Source organism: Fringilla coelebs (genome assembly GCF_963513975.1).
Source record: "Fringilla coelebs genome assembly, chromosome: 11".
Lineage (NCBI taxonomy): Eukaryota > Metazoa > Chordata > Aves > Passeriformes > Fringillidae > Fringilla > Fringilla coelebs.
The window spans coordinates 8,812,838-8,839,687 of record NC_140037.1 but is presented as its reverse complement, the minus strand read 5'-3'; the positions used below and the strand labels follow the sequence as shown (position 1 = coordinate 8,839,687).

The 26,850-nt window shown below is 38.2% G+C and overlaps 1 protein-coding gene across 1 annotated transcript; it reads right to left on the bottom strand.

Moving 5' to 3' along the window:
• Positions 1 to 26,850, bottom strand: TEX11 (testis expressed 11; the record flags this gene model as incomplete). Its single annotated transcript, XM_084213118.1, has 27 exons — positions 26,749 to 26,850; positions 26,464 to 26,651; positions 24,362 to 24,446; positions 23,099 to 23,178; positions 22,470 to 22,550; positions 22,268 to 22,387; positions 21,260 to 21,340; positions 18,983 to 19,068; positions 17,588 to 17,645; positions 16,720 to 16,815; positions 15,197 to 15,278; positions 13,428 to 13,506; positions 12,594 to 12,745; positions 11,785 to 11,870; positions 10,742 to 10,879; positions 8,325 to 8,410; positions 8,145 to 8,198; positions 7,656 to 7,696; positions 6,986 to 7,072; positions 5,840 to 5,910; positions 5,176 to 5,292; positions 4,293 to 4,365; positions 3,776 to 3,925; positions 2,672 to 2,780; positions 1,630 to 1,750; positions 1,106 to 1,270; positions 1 to 72 (listed from the first exon to the last, which is right to left on the bottom strand). The coding sequence occupies exons 1-27, from the start codon at positions 26,777 to 26,779 to the stop codon at positions 1 to 3; spliced, it is 2,589 nt and encodes an 862-aa protein (XP_084069244.1). The 5' UTR covers positions 26,780 to 26,850.

Below are 26,850 nucleotides of genomic sequence, written 5' to 3'. Positions count from 1 at the left end.
TTATTCTTCATTTGGAATAAATCCTTTTGCTCTGTCCAGCTTGTCCAGAACCTCACTATAAAGGCCAACCATCTGGAGAATATGAGCACCACAGTTGTCAACGAGTATGGATAAAAATGTATCATTTAACTAAATGTATCATTTAACACAGAACAGAACTAAGGGAATAGGTGGGAGACTACCACCAGCTTCTAAACTTAAAATTTCAAATTGATGTAAAGAATTTTGGCACAGGTTTAAATACAATGGTTTAGGAAAATAAGATCAGTGCAACCTAACAAAAGTGGTTTTATTTACAGTCATATAGCATAGTTTACATGTGAGTCTTATATCAGCACATAAACCTGTTCACCAAATCCCAGACATTGGGAGTTGATGTTGAGGGTGGGGAAGACTTCTTATTGTCAGCTCTTATTGCTTTAACTGATGTATTTAAAATGGTGTAAGAGTTAGAGCCAACCCCTTGATTGCTCAGCTTGTACCCAAGAGGATGAATGGTGACACCAGCCAGGCTGCACTGGGTTACAATCTAGACAGGAGCAGCAGCCAAAAGCTGTAGAAAGAAGCTTACTTGTGACAGAGTAAGAAAAGTGTCATTGCAAAGTGTCACCTACACTTTGTAGGTGCTAGGCTGGAAATTTCTCCCTCATAGGAAGTGGCTAAGCTACACCTGAGGAGATGAGCTTTAGTGATTTTCTTCACACCATCTTAAACCCTATTTATAAGACGAGATAATACTAGAAACCAAGCCTGAAAGTATGTAGGAGCTGATTTAACTAAACTGGTACAGCACCTTTACTTTAGTTAAAGCAGGCAAAGGTACAAGGTTCTCCCATGGCCACAAACAGTCAGAAGTTTATTTCCAGTCACCCATTACCATCATCCTTCCAGTAAAAGAATGCTACATTATTCTCTCTATTGTCTATCAAAACTTTTATGGCCTCACTTTGAAAAAATCTTTTAGCATCAGGCCCCCCCAAAATAGATACCATGATTCTCCTGAAACTCTAAAGATCATCAGCAGTGGTTGCTTCACCCAGATCCACATCTCAAATTCAGGCCAGACAGCCAATCCCATATCCCAAATCTCCCTGTGCACACTTACATGGCCCTCATAGGTCTTCTTCAGAGAGCCCAAGTGATTGAGGAAACGCATTCCCAATCCACACCACTGCTCAGCTTCCTTGTATTTCCCAACAGTATACTGAAATATTCCTGTATTCCAGGCTCTTGTCATCAACCAAAGGATCTCCATCTCTGGGTAAGCATCCTGAGGTAGCAAACAAGCAGCAGCACCTCATCAGAAAATAGAATCCTCACTTCAAAACTGACAAGTCGAGAGTGTGTTAGAGTTTAATTTTAGAGTAAGAAAACAGTTGGGGTTCTTTCCTCCTAAGCAAAGGGAGAAAAAGCCCTTACAAAATCCAAGGAAATTTGTAATGCAGTCCTAAATATCCAAGAGACTTTTCTACACCTTCAGTGTATCTTTTACTGAAGAAGTCTTAGCAGCTCCACAAATAACACTACACTACATAATGTTCATTTACTAATTATTCTCAGTCTAATGAGAATTTTTTTCAAATATGTTCAGGATCATCTCCCAATCTCTTGGTTTCCTGTTCAACTTACTGTGCTGCTGACTACACTTAGAGCATCTTCAAAGTAGTCCCACACCTCCTGCAGCACACAGGTATCCAAGTCTGTCAATCCAGTTGGCAAAGAGATGTTAATCAAACTGTGTAAGCATTTGCTGAGGATTGAAAGAGAGCAAGAGAGGAAACATTAAATACCATGTGCACAAACAGTTTTTAGTATGAGGAGCACACTGAGTTATGTTTCTATGATTGTCAGACATGTCTACCTTGGTGCTTAACACACTCATATCCTTGCAGCAGAAACATGCATTTTTGTACTATCAGATCTTATTCATACAAACTATAAAGAAACAGAGACAAGAACAATTAGTACTTAATTACTTTCATTGCTGGTCTCTACAGTAACACAGAAGGAAAATCACAGTATTACCTAGGGTGCTACACATGACAGCAAGAACAAAGTACCTTTTCCAACTTCCCCAACAAAAGCTACATAGGCAGCATCCCCAGAAAATCAGTAACAGGGTTCTGAATATAGGGTTCTGAATACAGGGTTCTGAAAACAGCTCTGTCTTTCTCAGTGTGAAGTGAGAAAAGCAATATCAACAGCTGCCTTTGCCAAGTGCTTACTTCAAGAACTTGGAAAGGATAAGTAACACATAAATATGCTAAATAAATCACATATGTACTATGTGGCATCACTACCTTACAACTCATAGCTTTCTTCTCAACCCTTAATTTCTCTTCTTTGTCTTTGAAATACCCAGCAGAGTAACATTTGAAATGAACACCTTCCTCACAAGAAACAACCAGAGACCTCTTCTGGATCCAATTTTCATTTTCCTTCCTCAATAGATTAATTTATTGGAAACAGGACTGTGCCAGAAAATATGCCAAGTAAACAAACTGCAGGTAAAACATCTGTTAGGCAGTCATCCTTCAGTTACACTGGTTAGCCAGCAAGAAGTGGAACCTTGCATATAAAGTAAAATCCACGTTTTTTCAACTTGCAGGCTTTATTCCCTGTCAGCATTTCCAGTCACAGGCTCATGGCAAAGCTATGTGATAACACTAACCTAAATTTCACAGCATCAATGACAGCCTGCTTTCTGTGAAGGTTTAGAGCACTCTTGAGAGCTTTCTTACACAGTACAGGATACCGAGCTGGAGATTCCATTGCTAACGCTTCAAAGTAAAAGAAAATAGAGAAGAATAAAAGATAAATTACTGAAGTCAACTTCAATCTCTTAGGTCACTAAAATAAACTACAGCATGTTGCCAGACCCTTGTGAAAAATGACTGAAAAGAGATCTCCTTAATGGGCTGGTCACCAGCTGGTGCTTCTCTCCCTCTTTCTTACTCAGCACATCATCAATGAGGACAACAAGGCAGAAGCACAGAAAGTTTCATAATTCTCTGCTGTTTACCTCCAGTGCAGTAACACAAAAGAATTCTGGTGGGGGACACTGTCTAAAGAGTTTTGTTTGTCTCCTTGAACATGAAAATCCAGATGGAAACCTTATGCAGGAGCAGGATTTGAGAATGGTGTCTCCAGGCACTGGAGTGCTCTCCCTCAGGGCAAGGAGAACAGAAGGTGTTTATGCAATCCTACAGGACACCCTCCAAAGACTTGCCATGGTATTTCTAAATGCTCCTCATCTTTCTTGGATCCTCCTCTAGATTCTCAAGCACATTTTTGTGACTAGGACTTTGTGATGAAAGTATGGCACAGTGTAGAGAAGTGCTATTTACAAACTGACTATAAAAACTTTAAGTTGAAACTTAACATTTTCTTAGTGGCTTAAATATACTTAAAGTATCTATCCAAAGTCCACAGCCCAGAACTTCTGTACTGGGGCATGAATCAGGGAGGGTCATTCTCTGGCCTTTGCCAGTCTGGAGCATGTAAAAGTTTATCTGAAAAACTCTTTCCAGGCTCACAAGCTATATGAGTGTCTCAGGGTCTAGAAATAGAAGGATATCACAACTTTCTGGTTCATCATCTATGTCACCTGTCATTTCAAAACACAGCTCTCCTAATGTTGCTGAGATCCTAAGCATCTTTGCTTCAGGACAAAATCTATATGGTTAGACCCATTTTCTGTATGTTGTACAATACATGATAATCCTGGTCACCTCAAAAGAACAGGAAAAAGAAATGAAAGCTTCTTTGTCCTTACATGCAATGATTTCAAGTGTCTTGATCTCTATTTGTGGTTGCTCCCAAACTGACTCCATAAGATTTTGAAGTGTTGGATCATTCAGTTTGGATCTTGCTTCAAATTCATAAAGCAGCAACAATGTGTCTGTTGGGTCTTTAGCAAAATCTCCTACAAAGAGACAGGATTGCCTGCATGTAATGATGAATTTTCTCTAAGCCACAGGGTAATTTTTGCTATAAGGTAATTTTTGCTTCCAACAGGCAGCAAAACCATCAAGGTACTCAGACTTGACAGAAGAGCAAGTGGAATTTGCCATTCAAGGAATATCTAATGGAATTTTTCTACCAATATCCTACCAAAAACAAGTGAACCATGCATCTGCAAGGCTAACAGTCACTTAACACCTCAGCTGTTATCATACTGTGATCTATCTACTCCAATAACCTCCATCTGAGACAGCAATTCCACATGCTCTGTATTTTCCATCAAGATTGTGCCTGAGAGTTACATGTGCTGAACACACTTTGTAGCTTACCTGTTAATTTCAGCACCTTCCATATCTCCTTGCATGTCTGAAGATGTTGAAGGGCCTGACTAAAAAGCTCCATCTATTTTACAAAGTTAAATAAGTTATTTTTGTCATAGTTTTAAAAGCAAAAGAAATAATTATGTCAGAACCAGCTATAAAATAAATTAAGAATCAGCCTAGTTAATAAATTGCCTATACCAGTTACTGGGGTTTGGGGGGTTTTATTTCTCTTTTTCAGACCTCCACATCTCTGACAAAGCCACTTCACAGTGAACTTTTCACTGGCCCAGAAAGAACCATCCATGTTCCTGTGGGACATAACTGTTTTAGCTCCCAAGCGTAAAATAGTGCTATTGAGACTGACAAACCACTACATGCCACAACAGAATTGCTGTGCATTGCCCTCCACAGAATTTTCTACAATCATTTTATACCAGACTTCTGTACTTCCTTCACAACCTCTGTGTTTTCTTCAATCTTCTTATCACAGTAAGCACAATGCCCTCTTCCTCCCACCCATAAAAAGATGTATACATTAAAAAAAAAAGGGAGCTTTATCACAACCACAGTGGCAACTACTTTCAGCAACAGCAGTAATTGTCTTTCTGACTAACCCACATTTAGCAGCAGATCCTTACAATATATATCTTATAGATTGAAATTCCTCTCAGAAGTTACTGCCATGATCCTTTATTGATACAAACCAATTCAAAGACACTGAACTAATTTACAGAAATTCAACACTTACAATTGTCTGGAAAGGTGCATCAATTCTAACTATGAAATATTCCCTTGTTTACATTCTCAATATGCTGTTCTGAGTGAAAAAATCAGAAGGAAAAAATGCTACTCTGGCACACTCAGAAATAGTTAATAGGCTTTGCCCTACCTGTTCTGAAGGTGTTACTTGTTGTCTCCCCATTTCCAGATCAACTGCAGCTGCCATTAACAGGCATGTCTTCTGAGCAATTAGAACAGCTTTGTCAGAAGGACAAAACTGGGACAACTGACACCAAAAATAGGAAAAGGTAATGAGAATTTTACCCATATAAAGCAATTTGCTTGTGAACAGATGATTGCTGACCGTCCTCTATGACACTTGCAGGAATCAGTCATGAGTAGCATATATTCATACTGGTATAATTATACAAAAGGATTAATTATATATAAAGTGTAAAGCAGAGTTGGAGTCCCCTCTCTACAAGCACATAGGAAACTGACAGTGTTGGTAGAAGTCCTGCATAAAGATTAAAGATTAGGACCTAAGTACTTAACGTTTGTATCAATGATACAGTTTACAAAGATCAGAATCCATTTATTTTAGAAACTTCTCATTGAAATCTTATTATGTTCTTAAGAAACAGAATGTGAAGTAGGACAATAATGCACACATTTTATATTACAAGTCAATCTCCTTGTGACAAAAATGCTCCATCTTCAGAGCATACAAGTGTGTCTCCATGGAGATACCCAAACCATGGATGTGACTTCTACAAGAACTAGACAGATGAAAATATTCCTCAATTAGAAACACTATTAGCAAGAGTAAATACCTTGAAAGACAGCACAAAAAAATCCCTCATCTTTTCAGGGCTGTCCTTGAACTGTACAGCTAAGTTCCAAGCTAACAAAGACACAAAAATAGAGACTAGAATAAGAATCTGCACTGCTACATGTGTGCCCATCTAATCTCTAGCAATAAGCAGTTCAGGTCCTACAGTTCTATTTCTGAACCAATATGTCATCAACAGCTCATTTAACAACAGCAAGAAATACTGTTACTAGTGATTTGTTAAAATAGCTAATTCATACTTTCAAATTTTGCCTTGATAATTTCACCACAACCAAGAACCCATTCTAGCACACACGCTGCCAACAAAAGCATGAACTAGGAAAAGCATTTTCTTATATTAGTTAACAAAGCCAGCATACGAGGGGAAGTGTTGTACAGTATTCCCAAGACAAATAAAAAAGCAAAAGAAAAAAAACCCACATCTTGAACCATTCCTCATTTTACCCCAGCAAGGTCAAGTACGTGGCAATTAAGCACACAATTCTGAGTAATAAATGGATGAGCATCTAAAGGCAATCAAATTATTTATGTATGAGAGCTTGACCCAATTAAATGTTTAGATTCTACAGCAACTTTCACATTAATTTATTCAATAGGACACATTTTTGTAGTCTCTGAATTGTTTATCCTGTGAGTGAGAATGCTGCCTTTGAAAGGTCCTGATTCCATTCATGCTCATGTCACTGTATTTGACCTCTGCTGCTTCTCCCCCTCCCTTGCTGCTCTTTACTGGAGCACAGTGAGGATGTGTGCAAAAGCAGGTGTCTTCTGATATTGATTGCAACTGTTTGCTCTCCTGCAACTGTATGCTCTGACAAAAGAATCTGAAATTTTGGTTCAACTTGTTACCCTACACTTGTATTTTTATTTAGAGACAGCACATGCACTAATCCTTTACCAAAACAGTGAAACAAAGACTACAAAATGAGGATCCAGAGACAGCACTATGCATAAAGCTTAGGGCAGTCCCATGGCAGCAGCATTTCCCACTAGAAACCACTTTATCTGTGATAATATTTGCTGTTTGGATTTCACAGTCTGTAGTTCAAGGCAACCTCCAAGGCTGCAGATTTAAAGGACCAGTAAAGACAGGAGATTCAGTTTAGATTTTGAGGGAACAACCTACCAACTTTCCTAAACCAGTGAGCTTCAAGGATCCTCATGTCCCCTGTAAATTTCTCATCTGTGAAAGATCCAGCAAGTTTCTTGTGAGCTGCAGAAAACATAATTCAATACAAAAGTACCACTTTTGGAGCAGAACAGAAACATTTCCAAGTCTCATCCTTGCACTACAAAACAGAGGTTTCCAAAGTGGCTGTGTAATTCGTGATGAAGACTTATTCACACAACTTAAATCTAATATTCTTCAGAAAGCCCTATTAAAATCAGCAGAAGGTGCCTCAAACAGCATTTTAGAGAAGTTGCCAACAAGCACTGCTCTTCTAAGTTTACTGACACTGAAGTCTAATGCAAAGGAGTTTTACTTAATTTCACAAGAAGGGGGTTTAAATTTAATTACACATTTGAGGCCTTTCTTCTAGGAACCTTTTATTGATTTAATTCTGCTCTTAAATCTCTTCTACTTGCAGCAGTACTGCAAGCTTTTGATAGCAAAACCTGTGGAACTTCACAGTACTATTGAATCTCCAACTTTAGTTTTCATTGATTTCACTGGGAAGTTGAGAGACTGGACTGAAATAAGGAGTCTAAATATTTCATTGGTATGGATCTAATCATATCATAAAATGTTCACATATGGAAGAACTCCAGAAAATGCAAATAAAACAAAAACATACCCAAGTTCAAGTAAGTCAGTATGGAGTTGATATCTCCATCTCTAGAATGGAGAAAAAATTCAGTTTTAGAAAATTGATAAATTTTTTTCAACAGAAAAAAAAACGGAACACATTATTTATGTTGGAATTTATTTTCCCAGTTATGGATAGATCCACTCTTCTCTCTCCAAATTTTGGAAAGATATCCCACTAGTGTCAAAGTTACAGAGATTGCTTAGCTCCCAACCTCCATTAAAAATACCTGATAGGCATATGCATTAATAAAAGAAGAAGGCAAAGAGCAAATATTTAAAGAAAAGTTTAGAAAAGTTGAAAATATGTTCCTATGTGATGTCATCAGGTCAAGCTAAGAAATCATCTGGGTGGACTTATACTAGCATAAAAAATAATCTCTTGATTACTCTGCAAGAAAAAATGCCCAGAAAGAAAACATTACACAATTTGAACAACATATCCATCATAAGAAAATGGTTTTTCAAGGAGACCCACCTTTTCTCTGAATTTTCTGCCATGATTTTTGATAACATCAGACGGATCAAACATCTAAATATGAGAAAAACAAGCAATGAAGAAACAAGATTTTTTTCCAATGTACTTTGCCCTAATTTTCCTGAAAGGATCCCACTTTTCTTCTTTATGCTTCTCCTTGTATGTATATTGAATTCTTACTTTAAGGATGTAAATAATTGTCGGCAGTCTTGTAAATGTTCAGACAAATACTCCAAAGCTTTGATAGCCACAATTTGTTGGTCATTCTGAAAAGAATTAAAACATGTTTTGTATATACTGCATTACCTCAGCTACCACAAAAGATACCCAAACCAAAACAACAACAAAAACCCAAACAAAAACAAACCCCAAAGCAACCACATTTTCCAAGTCTGTGCAGCCCAGTAGCAGGAAAATGAACAAAGGACTGTGCACAGAATTGCCTGAGAGTGCAGAGAAAGCTCTAAGGAGAGATCATATGATTCCCTGCACAAAGAGCCTGTGGCAAGAACAGGACTAGTACAGGTTGGTGAGGCTTTCATGCCTCACAGGGCTGGGAACAAAGCCCTGATAGCCTGAAATGCAATCAGCCAGTTCAGACAGTGCTCAGGCCACCAACCAAGAGGCAAACAGGAGGGACAAAGGACTTTCATCATGGATTTATGTGTATTTTTACACAGCTTCCCCTTCTCACATCAAAGATCAAATCCCAGAGGCAGAAGAAGATGAAACGTTTTGCTAAGGAGAATTTTACAGAAATACACATTGTAATATCCAGATGCCAACATTTGTAACTCACAATTCTTTATTCTTCTGTCAAAATTTTAAAAGATACCACTTCTTTCTACGTGAAAATAATTTCTACTTTGCATTACACAACACATTTGAGTGAGACCTTGGTTGTGGAAGCTTGAAATACTAAGAAATCAATGAAATACAGAGAAATATTAAATCTAGGCCAGGTTAAAGAGGTTACAGCTGTCCTACTTATATCAATAAAGCAAAGACAACATTATCTGCTCTACCTCTAAAGCAATTTGGGCAGCTAAACTCAAGAGGTTGCTGCCTGTATTTTTATCCACTCCCAGGTTGTCTTCATGTTCTGATGGCTTTTCTGCTAGTTTCCCCATTTCAATAACTGCTTCCATAGCTGAAAGAGACAGAGGCAAAACCCAACATTTTTATAGAAGCAATTGGAAGGTGCAAAGTTCTGTTTTAATGATTTATGAAAGGCTATAATTTAAGGTTTTTTTAAATGAAAAGCCAAGACAAGAAAACCTGAGCATACCAGCACTTCTCCACAAATACATATCTCCCCCTAGGGAGGTGCCAAAAAGCTTTCAAGTTACTAATCTAAGGAAACAAAGATGCCATACAAATGATACTCATCTCACATCCTTAATTTTGTTCTGCTAAGTAACTGTTTGTTACCAAAGACAGAAGACTTTCTCTAATACATTGTCTGGGCATCATTCCAAGCTCCCACATCTTGGCTTGTGCTAAGGGTGCCACTGCTTTTATGTTCACACTGTGCTGTGTTTCCCACTCTATATTATGTGAGCAAATTATGCTGTCAATAAAAGTTGTATAGAGAATAATTAAATGGCATAGAACTCATTGGAAAATAAGCTCTGCACATTACTCTGTATTCTAAGTAACTACAGACTGTATTTCTCCATTTTCATTACTTGAGCTAAGATCCTCATTAAAATATGAAACAGCAGAACTCATTGTAAAGGGGAAAGAGGCTACAGAGATACAACATTCTGTAAGTCATCTCAATAATTCATGTATTTCTTGGTAACTTCAAGCTCCATCTGTCCAGAGAAGTTAAGAGCAGCAATAATGGTTCCCTTAAGTTTCATATTGTATATGCATACTAAAAAGTATAGAATGATTCTCACCCTGGGATGCTACTAGAGCTTCTGCCCATGGGAGGATTATCTCCCCTAGACAGATGCTCCATCCAAACAAAATCAAATATAGCAATGGACTCTGCCTCTTACATATTGTGTGCTAAAAAAAACCCCAAATCCCACTTTTACAGCTTAAATCTACAGCCTGACATTTTCAATGACTTTAGGGACCCTTCTTCTAGCTACCCTCTGTTGTGTCTTTCTCAAGATGAACAGTCCAAAGCTGTTTAGTATTTTTTAATATATTTGGCATTTCTCCTTGTAGTGGACCCTTTAACTTTCAGGTTGTACCTTTATCAGTATCGTTCTCCAACACTGCAATCTTATAGACACTGAATTTAGTAAAGATGCTGTTTGGATCACACCTTTCTGCTTGTTTAACTGCCTCTTTGGCCTATTCACAGAAGAGATTAAGGGAAATCAGTACAACATCACCTTGAAATTAGTATGTAATTTGCAATAGAAAAGAAATGAAAAGATACACAAAACATCACTGGTTACATTGCTGATATTTATAGAATAACTCAAGATGTTTGACAGGGCAATATCTGCCCTTGAAACAAAAGTGATGAGACCAGAAGACAGCACCAAAGGCTGACCAGAAATGAAAAAGCCAATTCCTCAAAAATAAAAGCAATTCAAATAAAGACATAAGTATGTCTACATATGTATTAAATATACCTTGTCAACTTGTTTGAGGTGAAGATAGCAAGAAGCCATGTTCCTCTGCAGCTTAGCCAAGTTCTGATCTATCTGCCCAGGTGTATAGAAGCTGACAGAATAATTGTACCAGTGAAGGGCTTCAGAATAGCTTTTCTCCTAGGAAATATAAAAATAAAATAAAACCCAAACAAACATGGCCATATTTGGATGATTAAACTGCTTATGTGTTTCCAATATTTTTTTAAAAAAAGGCCACAGCAATGAAAGATTTAGATAGTCAAGTATATTCTAGTGCAACCTCCAGGTTGTTCCAGGTGCAGAATCCAGCACTTTTCCTTGTTAGATTTCATACAGTTGGTGAGTGCCCAGCCCTCTAATTTGTCTAGACACTGTGAGAGACAAAATGCAAAGCTTTACTGAAATCCAAAGAGATGACATCAGCTGGCTTCAGCTGATAACAAGGTGGATGACCTTGTCCTAAAAGGAAATCAAGTTTGACAAGCAGGACTTCCCCCTCATGGACTAGTGCTGGCTGTGACCAATGACTGCATTGCCCTTCAGGTGTTTTTCAATAACTCCCAGAATAATCTCCATAATTTTACCAGGCACTGAAGTGAGACTGACAGGCCTGTAGTTGCCAGGGTTGTCCTTCTTGCCCTTCTTGAAAATTGGGATAACTTTTGCCAGCTTGCAGGCAACTGGGACCTCTCCAGATTCCCAAGACCATTCAAAAATCATTGAGAAGCCTCACAATGACACCAGCCAGTTCTTGGACTACTCTTGGACGATCCCTTCAGGCCCCAGAGCCATATAGGAACCAGCTGGAGCAGGAATTCTTGCATTAACTGTTCCCATGCACAAACCTTAAGATGAGGCTACCTGAAACTTGATTTTGTAATTGAAAACAGCACCCAGATGGATGAAAATAAAACTAGCGCCAGCTGGAACAAGGCTCTTAGTAACAGTTTGCACTCTAACCAAAAATAGACATATCAAAGAGGTCAGAAAAAGAATTTCATTTTCACTGATATAAATAAGAACACTACTATTTGGTCCCAAACCTCATAATGTTTGGCAGCTCTGTCCCACAAGATGATGTGCAGCTGGTTCAAGGCTTCAGGCAACAGCTGTTTGCCAGTATAATGACCTGAAAAGATACTGCAAATCATCACTTTACAAGAACTTTACAAGAACAAGCACACTGAGAGCCATCTAAGAGCTATTCTACAGCCTGCAACAAAAAAACAGGGACACAGCAATAGTTTCAGCTAGGAGCCAGTGTTTCATATCCTGTTCATGGAAAAAAAACCCAAACCAATCAATCAACCAAGCAAAACCCAAAAAAACCCAGTGGGTAAGAGAAAAATGTTCTCATGCTTGAACAATGTAAATGTAGCTCTTGGTCTTAGCTAGATGCAACATGAAGTAGGATTTGTTTTACAGCAGATCTGTAGTCAAAAAGTGCTACAGTGCTACAGGTGCAACAGACCTGAAAAATAAACTGTTATCCAGCTGCTCTAACAAGGATATGCAACCTGTCTTACACTGACAAACAAAAATGAATTGGGCTGGATGGACACAGTATTAACATTACACAGAAATCGTGGTTAATGTTTCTAATCCCACATGTATCAGTCACACACAGTCTACACTAAGGAGGAATTGCTCCAGCAAATGAATTTAACCCTAAACTTGATCGTGACTGTCGCTCAATATGGAAGTTGAGATTTGCCAAGTAAAAGAAACATAATGGAAAACAGACACAGAGAAAGAAAAACAAGAATAAGCAAAAAAAGTGAAAATTAGAATGCAAGACTTTAGCCAACTACATCCAGCTTTCAGTAAACAGCAGTAAAAGATGGATACAGACCTATAATAACTTCTTCAATCTTTTGCTTAGCGAGCAGCTCCCTCTTATTCTGCAGCAGGAACTCGATGTGGAGCAGGGTAATTTTTCCAAGGTCAGGTGAAGATTCAAATCGTTCAGGAACAGATTTCAGAAAATCAAAACCAACTGATTCCCTATTCACAGAGATGCATTTTTAAGAGGCTGCACCAGAAGAGCTGTTAATTTTCCATTCTAGAGATTAACATATTCACACCATACAGCGTGTTTGTCATTCAATCACACCGACAGAATGAATCAAGGTATGAATTTGTTACAGTTCATCTATTCAGTGGCAGCTTCCTCTTACCACATGCTTCTTCCACTGTATTCATAAGAGTTTATTCTTCACATTTGCATCAAGATACAAGCATATACATACATAATCATGATGGAGCACTTAACAGGGTAAAAATTCGTGCCTCAATTTATTTTGCAGTAACTTGTTATCCTTCTACTGTTTTTCCCAAGAATGGTTCTAGGGCTCCAAAGTCATTCTGATGGTTGGTTAGAAAAAAAATGTCAGTCTGATGATTCCAGACATATAATAAAACTACATAATGAATTTTAATCATTCCAAAGTAAGTCTACAGCACTGCAAATTACCTCTACACTTATTTCACATTCTGTTCTGTTGCTGCCATAATCAGTATCTCCTTGCTATAGAAGACAGCCTCCCTCTCAAAACCCTTCACCTTACCCCCCCATGAGCTTTTATTTGAAATAAAGCATCATTGTATAATAGATGTTCTTTGCTTATAAAGAAACACTCAAAACCTCCAAACATTGTGTTTACCCCATTTAGAGATGTTTTCATACCTTCCATGCTCCAGCAGCAGTTTGGCAGTATTCAAACAAAAGTCTAAAGACATCTCAAGGTGTGTGAATTCTGCAAGAGCTAGACAGAACACAAAGCACTTGAGATTATGTAATCAACTGAGACACTTAATTGCTCAATTTACCACTTATCTCTTACACCTTCTTTGAAAGACAGAAACAAAACTGAAAAAAAAACCCAGCAACCCTATAACAAATGTACAACAAGTGGAAGAATAATACCTATTGTGTTTTGACTTTCCTTTCACTGTACAGTTAATGCAGTACTACAGAAAGGTAACAGGCTGATAGCCTTGGAATTCCAGCCCTCTGTCTCTTTAAACAGGAACAGCATATACTTTAGTAGAATTTTTTTTTTTTTCTTCAAGCTGCCTTTTATCAAAATGTGTCATCCTTATCCAGCAGGAACAACCTAACACTGAGGTGCTCAGGCTGGGTGTGGTATCATATTGCAATGGGAACTACTTCAGCATAATTCCCTGAGCATCAGCTGTTGGACTGACTGGTGCTGATAAGCAGGTATCAGTTTTACACCACTCAGATAAAGTTTTAAAACTGTTACTCTGTGCTGAATGGTTAAGAACAAAACAGATGAACAAAACAGATACATTTGTAGCTTGGATGAGATCAGAGAAAGAATACACAAGGACATGACTGGAACAGTTGTTAAAAGAAAGCATTTGAAGGCAGCTGATGCAAGTGTGCAACACAAGATTTTAGTGAAATGTCTAAAATTTAGCAGGAATCTTCACTCAAAAGACAGAGAGCACACACTTTTCTGCCAGCCATACAAGAAAAGAGATATCCACTCATTAATAAGTGTGCTTGAAAAACAGACTGGAGGCTTAGTGTTACTAAACAATAGCCAAGTGTGTTTTGATAGGCAACTCTATGGTTTCACAATTCAAACTGAAGAACACAAGTCAGCTACTGTATGTTTATTTGAAACTGTAAGGTTTAAATGACTGGCTACTTGAAATCTGGCTGAAAGCCCCAAGGAGGAATGTGGAGTTACCATTTCTGCTAGTCTGACAGCATTCAAAGCCCTCAGCTCTCTGCAAGAAATTCCTCAACACATCCTACATTTCTCAGATTATTCATTACGTATCTGATGCTTCCCAACCCTACTCTCTTCCTTAAGATTTCATTATTTATGAAAATAAATTTCCCTGACACATTAATTATCCTTTCTATATTAAAGTCTCCCCAAAAAACTTTCTTATCCTCTCATTTCATATCAGAATCAATTCTGTTCAAGTGATAAATGTGAGGAATGAGGAGAAAAGAGTTTATTTGACTTAAACAAACTCTTGTAATACAGATTTATAACAACACACTGATGAACACATGATATCTCTTGGTCAAAATCTGCAAAATCCCACCCAGAGAACAGCAATGCTTCAGCAGCCTTTCTTCTGTGCTGACTGTGTAAGTCAATGCACCTTCACCCTTCTGCATAACCTTGTGCATATGTCTAAATAAACTGTAGATTTGCATTGCTATATATTTTCACTCTCTTCCTTCTAACGGCCTTCAGAGTGTTCCCCCTCCCCTATTTGCAGCAAGGCTATTTAAATTAGCATCTGGATACCTCCTTTGTGAACACTGAGTACTACATCTCATACTTCAAAACCAAAAGGACATTTAGCTAATACAGATACTGCCAAAAGCACAAAATTGTTCTTCTATGCATGACACATGCAGTCTCCTTGGATATGGATTAATATGAAACCTAGGGAGAGCTGTGATACCTGAGTTGATATCTTCATCTGATGCTCCACTCTTAAGAAGAATTTTAACTTTCAAAAAAAAACCTGCTGGGTGCAAATTCTCCTGCACAATGAAAAACTATACATTACTTGGACAGCTCTTTGTAGAACACAGACTCTGTGAGAGTACAGAACATTCATAATACAGACAAATATTAAGGAATCACATACTCTTCCCTGAAATCTTCAGTGCCTTTTTAATGACTGAAGCAAGTGGTAGGCAACTTACGCAATAATTTTTTCCTAAATGCAATCTGCATCTTTATTATTTATTCTTACACCACCAAAAGACCTCAAGGATAACAAAAGCAAAAGATGTAAAGTTCTCAGTTTGCTGTGGCCCATTTTTGATACTTTTAAATAGAAGCTGGACATTACTGAATGACAGAAACATTTCCAGCTTTTCTATGTGTGAATTGGCTGGATTAATCTAGAGTTAATATGAGTAGATTCAAAGTAGTTCATAAAAAGAAGAAATTCAGGAGTCAACAGCAGTGGAAGCAATTGGTAATAATAAAGACTGTATACCAAAGCTCTCCCTAAAACAGTGCATATTTCAGGTTCTAGAATCAACATTTTCTTCTGGTTTTCCATACCCTCACACAATATCAAAATGTACATTATCAAAAATTATGATAAAAACACTTTCTGCCTCAAAAAGCTTTGCAAAAGTAAACAACAGAAGAGGACAAAAGTCTTAGATACTGTAGTAGCACATTATTTGCATAACTAAAATACACTGCCTTTTATCCTGATCTCATGAGCATATGCATTATGATCTCTCTGTAAAATTCAGGCAACATGCAGAAATTGAATTTCAGCTTCCATTTAAAGCAAAATTTCATACTGAAAACTTGTTTTGTACAAAACAGAAAATGAAATTTTTTCATGATCGACCAAAGACAAATAGGAATTTTTCAGATTTCCTTTACTCCATACTGACCTGAATAGATAGAAGCACAAAACTAATTCAAGTCTCTATAGGAAACAGAATTTGTAAAGGATTAAGAGACCTCACTGTAATGGCTGTTTAGAGAGGCTGAACTTCCTTCAGGGTAGCTGGTATGTTTATACACTTCAATTTTCAGATCTTCTTGCATGCCTCTGCCTGGGTGTTGCTTTGGGGATCCCCCAGACAATAAGGTAACAGAAATAATTTTACTCTCTGTGCTTTAACTGTGGGTTTGTGGTTGTCCCAGCTGCCTGCCTGTATCAACTCACACATCTGAGAAATTTTAGTCACACCATCATCAAAGGACCTTACTACTAACACATAGGAGGCAGGAGGACAGCTCTACTTCTACATGCAAAAAAGTATTTCTCTACAAAAAAAAATAAAAGCTAGGAACACCAAAATATCCATAGGAGCATGTAAATGTGAAGCAAACACACCTCAATCTGTTATCAAGGATAACACACTAGAGATTAATGTGGTCCATATCACCATGTCAATACATTCTTGAGTTTCATCTATTGCAATCTTTAAATTCAGCAAAAATTGATACCTGATTTGCCAAGCTTATGGCTTTCAAAGCCTTGTCCAGGTACAGACTGCAATCCCACTCAAAATAGGTTGTGGCTAACAATCGTAGCACTTTAGCCTGGGAACAAAAAAATAGCCACATACAAATACATATATGAACACAAATCACTTAAATTCTAAGGCCATGAAAAATAAAGGCTCTTTGAGGCAAAAAAAATCCTGCCTGGTATCAGACATATAAAGTGATTTCTCACATCTGAAATATATCCAGTCTTGAAGCAATGCAGTACACACAGGACATGAATCAACTAGAATTCAGAGAAAAACAGAAGGGTCGGAAGGAAAAATCAAGTAACTGGAAAAAAAGAATGAAAGAAGAAATTGAAATAATAGGACGTACATGTTTCACAGAGGAAAACAAACAAATAAAAAAGCAGGACAAAGACCTACATGATAATGGACTTCAAATACAAAAACTATTTACATAAAGAGGAAGAAATTAAAATCTTCATATCCGCAGTCGGAAGTCAAAGAATAAACTGACTTCTGAACGAGACAGAGAAACATCTATCACAAATGACACAGCTCAACTGATGATGTATTCAAAGAGAAGAGGAATGGAAGAAGAGATGGCCATTCAGGATCTACTCCAGCCTCTTTCTACACTTTGATTTCTGTGAAATAGTAGAATCAAATGCGATTTAAGGGCGCTCATCAGTGACTGATGCTCATAACAGCTGAACTTGAAACTCTGCCAAACTTCATAGCAGACTACTAAAAAGGAGACCAAGACATCACTGGGCAGGTTTGCACAGAAAAGGCAGATAATACACTGGAGTCAGTTTAACAAAATCCTCCTATTTGTAAATAGAAATTTCTCTATTTCTTACCTGCATTTCTTTGCCAACAGAATATTTCATGTCCATCTTCCCAATGTCATAACTCTGGCTATCAATGATAAATGAAAGTTAAAATTAAACAGGATGACAGAGATAAATTCAGTCAGTCTCCTGATATGTTCAAAATTCCTATCCTTTCCCACTTCCTAAGCAGTTAAAAACCACATAAATTCACACAAAATAATCTCAGTAGCAATTTTTACCAGAAAATAGAAAATTCTGGGTTCCTTCTTCCCTTACATTAAAAACTGTACTCAATCACTTTCTTCAACCTGTTGAAGCACATTCTGTAACATCTTCTATTCAAACATTTAAGTAGGTTTTATCAATTTTAACCATGGAGATTTTGAAGAAGCAAGTGTTTCCATTCTCACCTGACATATAATATGGCAATACACAAAATCTATTCATGACTGGTCTCCAGACCACAGCACATCAACAGCAAAGACAGAACCTGTAACTCGTGATTCCCCATTCTTCTTCTAAAAGTTAAATGGCAGAACAAAGAACCACCCAGGAGAAAACACAGTGATAATTCCACAAAACCAGATTTCATTACAAATGCTGTGAATTAAGAACAGAAAGAAAAACAGTAACTGGACTCTTGTTTTCTAAACTAATATATTCTCAGTCTAGGGAAATCTTAACCCACTAGATGGAGCCACACTCTTTCTCCAGATTACAATTTGCACTGTGCAAAGCTTTGTTTCCTCTCAAATTTTGTCATCAGGACTCCGTATTTAATTTTCCAAAGGAATAAAATATAAAATAATCTCCAAAGCACCAGATGTAACTAATTCTGGGCATTTCTACAAATCCTCTTTGACAACAGATACAACCATAATGATTTTGAATTTGATCTGTTGCCCTCCATTTTCTTCTATTTAAAAGAACAAGAAGACATTAACACAAATTTTCTGCAGTGAGGCTGTTACCATGGCATGAGGATGCTCTTCCTCATAGCCTGCATTTCCTCACCCTTAGTAATACCACAATAGTTATTTGGATCCTACAGTAGTTATTTGGATCCTACCCAAACCATCTCAACCCATTCCTTTTTCACCTTGATGTTTGTGCCTTTCATCAGTCAAGGACTCTTCAGAAAACTAATCCCTTTGGAGGAAGTGCTAGGGAGAGAATTGGCAAGAACCCCTGGAAGATGACTTTCATTCTAATGGCATGAAAATCCATGTGGGAAAACAGACATAGGTTTTAGGCAATAGTATACAACCATGACAAAGTATCTGCTCAGATAATTTGGTTCAGCTAAAATCTTGTATTCTCACATTTTCAATAGACCTCTATTTTCCCTTGCTCCCCCTCTCCTTCACACAGGTTTTTATATCTCAGAAGCAGGGGGTTGTTTATTTGATTTTTGCACATTACCTGAGCCAGAAGGAGCTCTGTTCATACCTCTTCCATTCATAGGTTTCCACTCCAAAATTGTAACAGAGGATTGACAGGTAACAGGTCTGGAATAAAAGACTCCTGCTTCTATAATGCTCTTGTAAAACATCATTACATCTATGGCACTCCAGTCTCAGGTTCTTTAAAATGCATTTTACTTTCAAGATATATCCACTGTTACCACTTCTGGCCTTTTGCAAGGGGATGCTGAATATAACTAAATTGGAATCATTAATTGGATGGGAAAGTGAAGTATCATTAACCAGACCAGGACGCACAAAAGAGCAGGATCTTTGAAACACATGAGGAACACAGAGTTCCTCAATAAATCACATTGAAAGCACTGGAACTGTGTAAATTAAACAATGAAAATTGAAATTTGAGAGGAAAAACTGTAATACTATAACCCTTTTTTTTTTAATAACAAAAAAGTTTTGCATAATTAAGTGAAGAGGACTCTACCTGTTTCATGGTAGGCTTCTTCCCAGCATTTCTCTTTGGGGTTAAAAAAAGGATTACAAGATTTAAAAGAAAACGGCTTTTGAATGCTTGGTTATTCAGAGCTTTATCAGTCAGCCCTGACAACATCTGTTCATAACAACTTGTCACTTCTTTGAAATGATTTGCAGCTGTCACATATCATCCAAAGAAGAGACAAAAAGTCATTTTATATGCTAGCAGGCTGCCAATATTTACATCCATTTTGCCTCTGCAGTATCTTTTTTTCCCGAAATATAAATGATGCTTTTTGCAAGGGACTGCAGATTTCAAATTCTCAGACAAAAATGAGAAGGGTAGGACAACATCTTGTTCAATTTTTCTTTTTTTTTTCAATCCAGAGGCAAAAGCACAAAGTAGGTATATGCATAAAGACAAAAGAGATCACTCTCGGATGTGAAACCTTATTTTTCACAGGTTCATTTGTGAATGTTTTCTTTCCAGGTGAGAAAGTTTCCTGTACTGAGCATTGGTTCATAGACTATCAAGGATCACAATCCTCTCCAGCTGACCTCTGGTACCACACAACACAATAATCTCCCTGTGATACTCTCCAGGGACTCCCTGGTGCAATGGGAGCCTGAAAGAGTTTAGGATTGGGAGCTACCCAGCAGTCCAAAAGATTTGGATTCCCTCAGCAATCACTAGCTCTTTCCATTTTCCTCATTTTTAAATACCACTTTTTAAATCAGAAGTAAATTGTATCACTCTCTCATGATCAGAAACCTTTACCTTTTCCGCATCAGTGCTCCTGGTTTGTGAAGAGCTTTCACCACAAGAAGTTTGATATTATTTAATGAAGGAGCTCAAGCAGAAAGAATGAAATTAATTTAGAATTAAATGAGAAACAGGAGTGCAAAGATCCCAGAGAACATTTTCAACAGTAAGAAGTTCTGCTCTTGAAATTCAAATCAAAGCTAGACCCCTGCAACTTAGATACACTTGAACATGGCCTGCAGATGATAAAAAGCAATATAAAATCAGTTGGAGTTTAATTGGCTAAAAACACAAATAAACTTCAACTGTATTTCCCATATTTTTCTTTAAGAATTTGCATCTGCCCCTTTGAATTTTATTATCTGCACCAGAGAGACAGGAACAAAATGTTTCTTAAATATTGGGAAAACATGTAAACAAATGAAAATAAATGTCAGGAAGTTTATTCAGATATAACTATAATAGACTTTTATCTTTGCAAACAAAAAGCTAATCTGCATATGATAGTTTGTTTTCTCTGTGAGACAAGAACTACAAAAACCAGTCATAGCTCTACAGTTTCATGAAGATGAAGCTTAGTACTGATGGCATTGATAGACTTGCATATCAATAACTTTGTAACTCAGCTCTTCTCTTGTCCCATCTGTCCCCAGACAAATGTTCACATGGGTACAAGATGCAATATACAAGATCAAGATGTAAAATGCAGCTGGTTCTGTAGAGAGTAGGTGGTATATTCAATTTAGAAATCTTTTTGCCTTGCTTGCTGATTTGCCTTCTCATTGTTTAGGAAAGCGTTTATTATTCTATTTAAAATTCTAATCTAAGAGAAGCAATAAAAAAATGCACTCTGAAAAAACTCTGCTGTTTCCACACAAAATTTTTAGCCACAAAATCTCAAAGAGGCAACCAACCACAGAAGAGATCTTCAGTTCAGAGTACTTTTCAAAATTTTATATGGCATATGTCATGCTTTAACATATAGAGAGGAAAGAAGGTTCTCAAAGTTTGGAATTATAAAGAAGGGAAGATTTCACTTACTTCTTTTGGCAATTTCATCAACATATCTTTGCAGCGCTGCACACACATCACCGCTTTCTGAAAATCCCCTTGAGCAACTGCCTGAGAAAGCAGCAGAGTATGCCAACAAACTGTTAGTGTGCAACTGGTCTTTAAAATTCACTAAAAACCTCATTCTTTAAAATAAGACTTGGGTTTTTCACATGCAGTAAAGCTAGGTTTGGGATTAGGTATCTGTCCTTACAGTGCTATAATAATTCTGTCTATTTTTCCATCTTGCCAGATGATCAAGAGCTCTAGAAAATCACTGCAGTGCTTAGGTAGTGTGCACAGGCCAGAGACATGGGACAAGATCATCCACATGTTAAGATGATACAAGAACTCAGCAAAATTTTTACAACTTCTCCTTTTGTTTCCATGATCAAATTAAAATATGGGCCATTGCTTTGTCCTGTTTAGGGTAGCTCCTGAGAATTTTGGAGATAGCACTTCCCTTTTAGATACTGAGATCAGACCAACAAATGCCAGAACTACATTCTTTGTATTTGCACTGCTGTGTCTGTAATGCTCTGTAGAATTGGTAGAGTTCTCATACACTTCAGTCAGGAAAAACAATTCCTCTCAAAACTTAGAATTTCTAAATTACATATTTTAAATTGCAGTTATTTGCCTTGTTCTCCAGTCTTGCACAGGATACTGTTGGAACTGACCCATGTATGATTCATACAGGCAGCTGTTTATTTTATAAACAGCCATGATCACCAAATCATAAAGCAACAAATCTGAACTAGAAGATATAAACACTACTACAAGAATGACTGTGATAAATGTGGGAAATTAAAAATCATTAAATGATTGCAACACTGAATGCAAACATGAGATCTGCTATCTTATATCTAAGTGAAGGAAATCCATCCCTCAGCAAGTCCTCAATGCCAAGCATTCAGGTATCTAATAACTGGGTCAGAGTTTCCCTCTATACCTCTACAAGGTATAGAGTGACTTAGAAGGAAAACTGAGAACACATACTGATTCAGCTTGGTAAGAGAGTACTTTGAAAAGGCTTTTCTCCACATCAGCTCTGTGCACTTCAATATCTGCTTCACCCTCGCTCCCCTTCCGTAGCTTCGCATACAGCTTTTCAATACTCTGGAAAACAAAGTGCAGGCATCACCCATGGAGATTACTGATAGGGGTGTATGTAAGAAATCAAAAGTGGGAAAGAGCTTACATTCATGGCATTCTCTAGAAATCCATCTGCAAGACCAGCTTTTCCAATATCTATCCATCCTTTCCCAGTTTTCATAGACATCTGAAGGAGAAAATGGTCTTTTGTGAAAATGCAGTCACTTTCAAGAAAAGGAATATAAGATCTCATCTTGTTGTAGCACATATCTAACACAGGACAAGGGTATTTCAGCTCTGTAATATCTGACCAGCAACTCTCACTTCTGAATGAACACTCAGATACAGCATAAGACTTATGGTGGCCTACTAGACAAATTATAAGACACTGAAATAAATACATGTCCTGCTCATAACATATTTTCCCTGTAAGAAGATGGGATGTTAACCACACTGCCCAGACATTCCTAGCTCCAATGGCTGAGCAAGGTATCCCTGTAAGATACAGGTTCCACTTCAGCATGTACTTTGTTTTCTTAAAAAAAACGGGATCATCAATCTTATCTTTCCTTCAGTGATGAAAAGAGAGAGTCAGCAATACTCCTGCCAAAACATCAGTTACCCTTCCAGAACTAGACGTATATTCCACTCCCTTTCCAAAGCAAATGTAATAAGATTTGAAGAATTCCCTGGGGGATCAACTGTATTTCATTACACACCCACAATTAGCCTTACCAAAATCTGTCTTCGTATAGTCCCCTCCGGAGGATCGCTGCCCTCACAAAGGCAAATCAGTCTGCAGGCAACAAACCGCACTGCAAGAAAACAGTGCAGGCATTCAAAAGTTTCCTTTTCTCTACTCCTTTAATTTTTTTTCAGAAAGTCAAGCCCTGCCATATTGGAAAGACTATCTGCCATTTTAAATCACAAGACAGAAAAATCTGAAAGCTTCAGGAGTCAAAGAAATCTGAATTTTAGCCAAGATGTTTAAAATTGCTTTTCAGACAGTAAGGAAAAAAAAATATTCTTATTAAAATACCCTATGAAACAATTTAGAGAGAGTTTAAGTTAAATACATGGTATCTAAAGATTTAATTACATTGAAGGTGCTTACAGTAACATTTTTTGAAAGCCTCAAAATAGCCTTCAGCAAAATAAGGAAATGAAGTTTAATAATCTTTACAGTTTCAAAGTAAAAAGCAAAAATATTTTCAGGCCTTCCTTACACATCAGGGATAGAAAAGACACTACTTAATGTACTTAAAACAGCCTCTCCCTGGCCCTTCAGCTGTGATCTGAGAACATCTTGCTCTACTCTGTGTCAACTTACCCTTTTCCCTTTACCTGGTGTAATTTATATGATGCAGATTATACATAATTTTGACTAAAATCCCTCAAGACAAGAATGTAGGCCTGACACTGCAATGCCACAGAACCACAGAAAGAACAGGCTGAGGGAAAAGACCAAAAGTTCATTTCTGCTTTCCTCCAGCCCTACTCCTGGCCCAAGAGAACCCACCAGCTGTGCACCTGGCTATAGCAGGTCAGTGAAAAGAGGAATTAGAATGTTTCTCTATGTAAATATGGATGAGATAGTTACATTAAAAAACAATATCACTTGATATAAATTAAGTGACCAACAGTTTAAAATTTACATCTGTGTTATTTCCATGCATTTTTGGATTTGAACCACAGCATCAAAAGGCAAATTACAGCCTCATTTGGTCATATCACCTCTTTACTGGTGCTCTGGCATGGAAAGGGGAGTGATAAGAATGCCTACACTGATTCTGTGTCACAAGAAGATAACTATTACATCAGGATGCTTCTTCTTGAACTGTTTATACAAGCCCACAAGTACATTTTTCTCTTTCTAGCCCATGTCTGCAAAGACTCAAGCAAATCTCCAGCACTCCTTTTGTGCCTGCCAGCAGAAAGTGTTTTGTTTCCATGCTGCAGCACACAGAACACCCTTAGGGAGGTACAGAACATACGTACGTTTGGCTCTTTGCTCATCACTGATAACAGCACCCGTGTGTTTGGTCACAGTCCAGTTCCACAAACTGACTGCACTCTCTTCAACCTGAAGAGGAGAACTCCACTCAGTTTAATTGTGCCCTGGATGTGGATCCCATTGAAATTTACTACTGGAAAAAGAAGTATATCTTTCATGTGTTTCACAGGAATGGCTTCTCCACATGTTTACACAACTCCCTTTTACACCAAAGGTGTGAGTTTTCCATAAAACTGTCACAGGATCCCACAGGGACATGTTGGACAGTGACCTGAAAACAGGCATGCTGAATGCATGTAGCATTTCTTCACCTAAAATCTGAAGGGGTTGGAAAAGAACTTTAAGAATCTTATCACATTCGAGAACTATCTGTAGTAAGGCTTCACCTCTTTTGCACATCAAAAAGAACACTAAGTAGCTAAATTACTTTAAATACCTACACTGGGAAACTTTAGATACTAGCAAACAAAGAACAAAGGCTACTGACTATATACTCTTGTTAAAAAGATACAGTACTACATAAAGGCAAATAAGCTGCTTTAGCAACCCACCCTGAGGGGCTGATTTTCCATCACTTTATTCCACTTTTCATGACAGATCTTGCCTACGAATACACTCTAGGAGAGAGTTCATAGCCCCTCTTATTGAAGTGGCCAGATTACAAATTAATGATTTCTCCTTTCTTCAAAAATAATTTAGCCCAACTGATTCAGGAAGAACTGAAGGATACCATTTTTATGCTCTTGTATTTCTTTACACACTGTACTGTGGACACTTTCTGTTACAAAACTTGCTAACTTATCTTGCTCCTTGTTGCAAATTTAAGACTTCCAAAATCGGTGTTCCTTAGCTGCTAATTGCTACTAATTAAATGTCTCTTGAAAATATAATTTTAGAGGAAGAAGTTGGACAACATCTCAGCTTGTCTTTTCCCTTATTTCAGATTCATGTATTACCAGATTTCTCTTTGAAAAAGGACTTTAAAAGTAGATGTCTACTTCTTTCTAAGTACTCCTCTAGGAAAAATAGAGAGAAGGAAAAACCAAACATTATAAACAACCACCTGATAAACTTTTACAATAACTGAAAATGAGTACCTCCAATATAATATTGTGTACTGGAATATTGTTTACCAGGCAGTTAAAATTACATGCTTGCCTGTTTTCTTCTTCCTTGGGTTATCTGCTATCACTATGGGAACCCACAGACAGGGTGAGAAGGGCCTCTCCTCTGATCCAGTACCAAACTCTTAATTCATCAGTACTCTCTGCTAGTATTTTTACTTAAAATTACAGTAAGATACTACTAGTAATTTGAAATTATAAATATCTTAACATCATCAGTAACCAGTAATTTTTCCCATTATTATCACAGAATGGTTTGGGTTGGAAGTGACCTTAATATCACCCAGTTCCAACCCCCTGCCATGGGCAGGGACACCTTTCACCAGACCAGGTTGCTCCAAGCCCCGTCCAACCTGGCCTTGGGCACTTCCAGGAATGGAGCAGCCACAGCTTCTCTGGACAACCTGTGCCAGGGCCTCACCACCCTCTCAGTATCTTACTAATATCTAATCTAAGTCATTTCCCCTTTCCCTGTCACTTCAAGCCCTTGCCCAAAGTCCTTCTCCAGCTCTCTTGGAACCTCTTTAGGCACTGAATGTGCTGTAAGGTCTCCACAGAGCCTTCTCTTCTGGCTGAACTCCACCTGTATTTCCCAGGAGAGGTGCTCCAGCCCTTCAATCACCTTCACGACTCCCTCCAGCAGGTCCACACCCTTCTGATGTTGGTGTCCCCAGACCTGGACACAGCATCCAGGTGGGTCTCACGGAGAACACATTGAGAACACATACTGATTCAGCTTGGCCAATGCAGAGTCAATGACACACACACTTTTACATTCAACATCGCTTCACATTGACTTTTAAAAATAACCTTTCCCACTTTATTTCGGACTTTCACGCTATTGGGGCAAACGACGAAGAAGTGAACTGTTTTCTTTACATTTCAGTAGTGCTACACTTTTAGCTGCCCCGCCAAAGGTGGGAAACAGCAGCAGCTGGTGTTTACGGAGCTGCAGCACCAACCTGGGCCAGGGCTGTGGGGTGTGAAGCACATGCACCCCCCGTTTCTTCAGACGGGCCGGGAGCTGAGGGCTCTCCCTCCAGCACCTTCCCGTCCTCTTCAGAGATGCTCTCCGCCGCCTGGAACAGCTCCTCCGTGAGGGCGGCGATGCGGGACGGCGCCTCTTCCCGCAGCAGCTCCCGCACCAGCGCTGTAAGACAGAAGGACAGCAGGGCATGACACACAGCCCAACATCAGCCGCCAGTGACGGCAATTATCGAGAAGGAAGACCCCGCGACTCGCAGCACCTTCCACGGCCGCCACCCGCTGTCCCGCCATGGCCCCTCAGGGGAGCTCCGTGAGGGGCGCGCAGCCACGGGAGCAGCGCCCCCGCACTGCGCCTGCGCGCC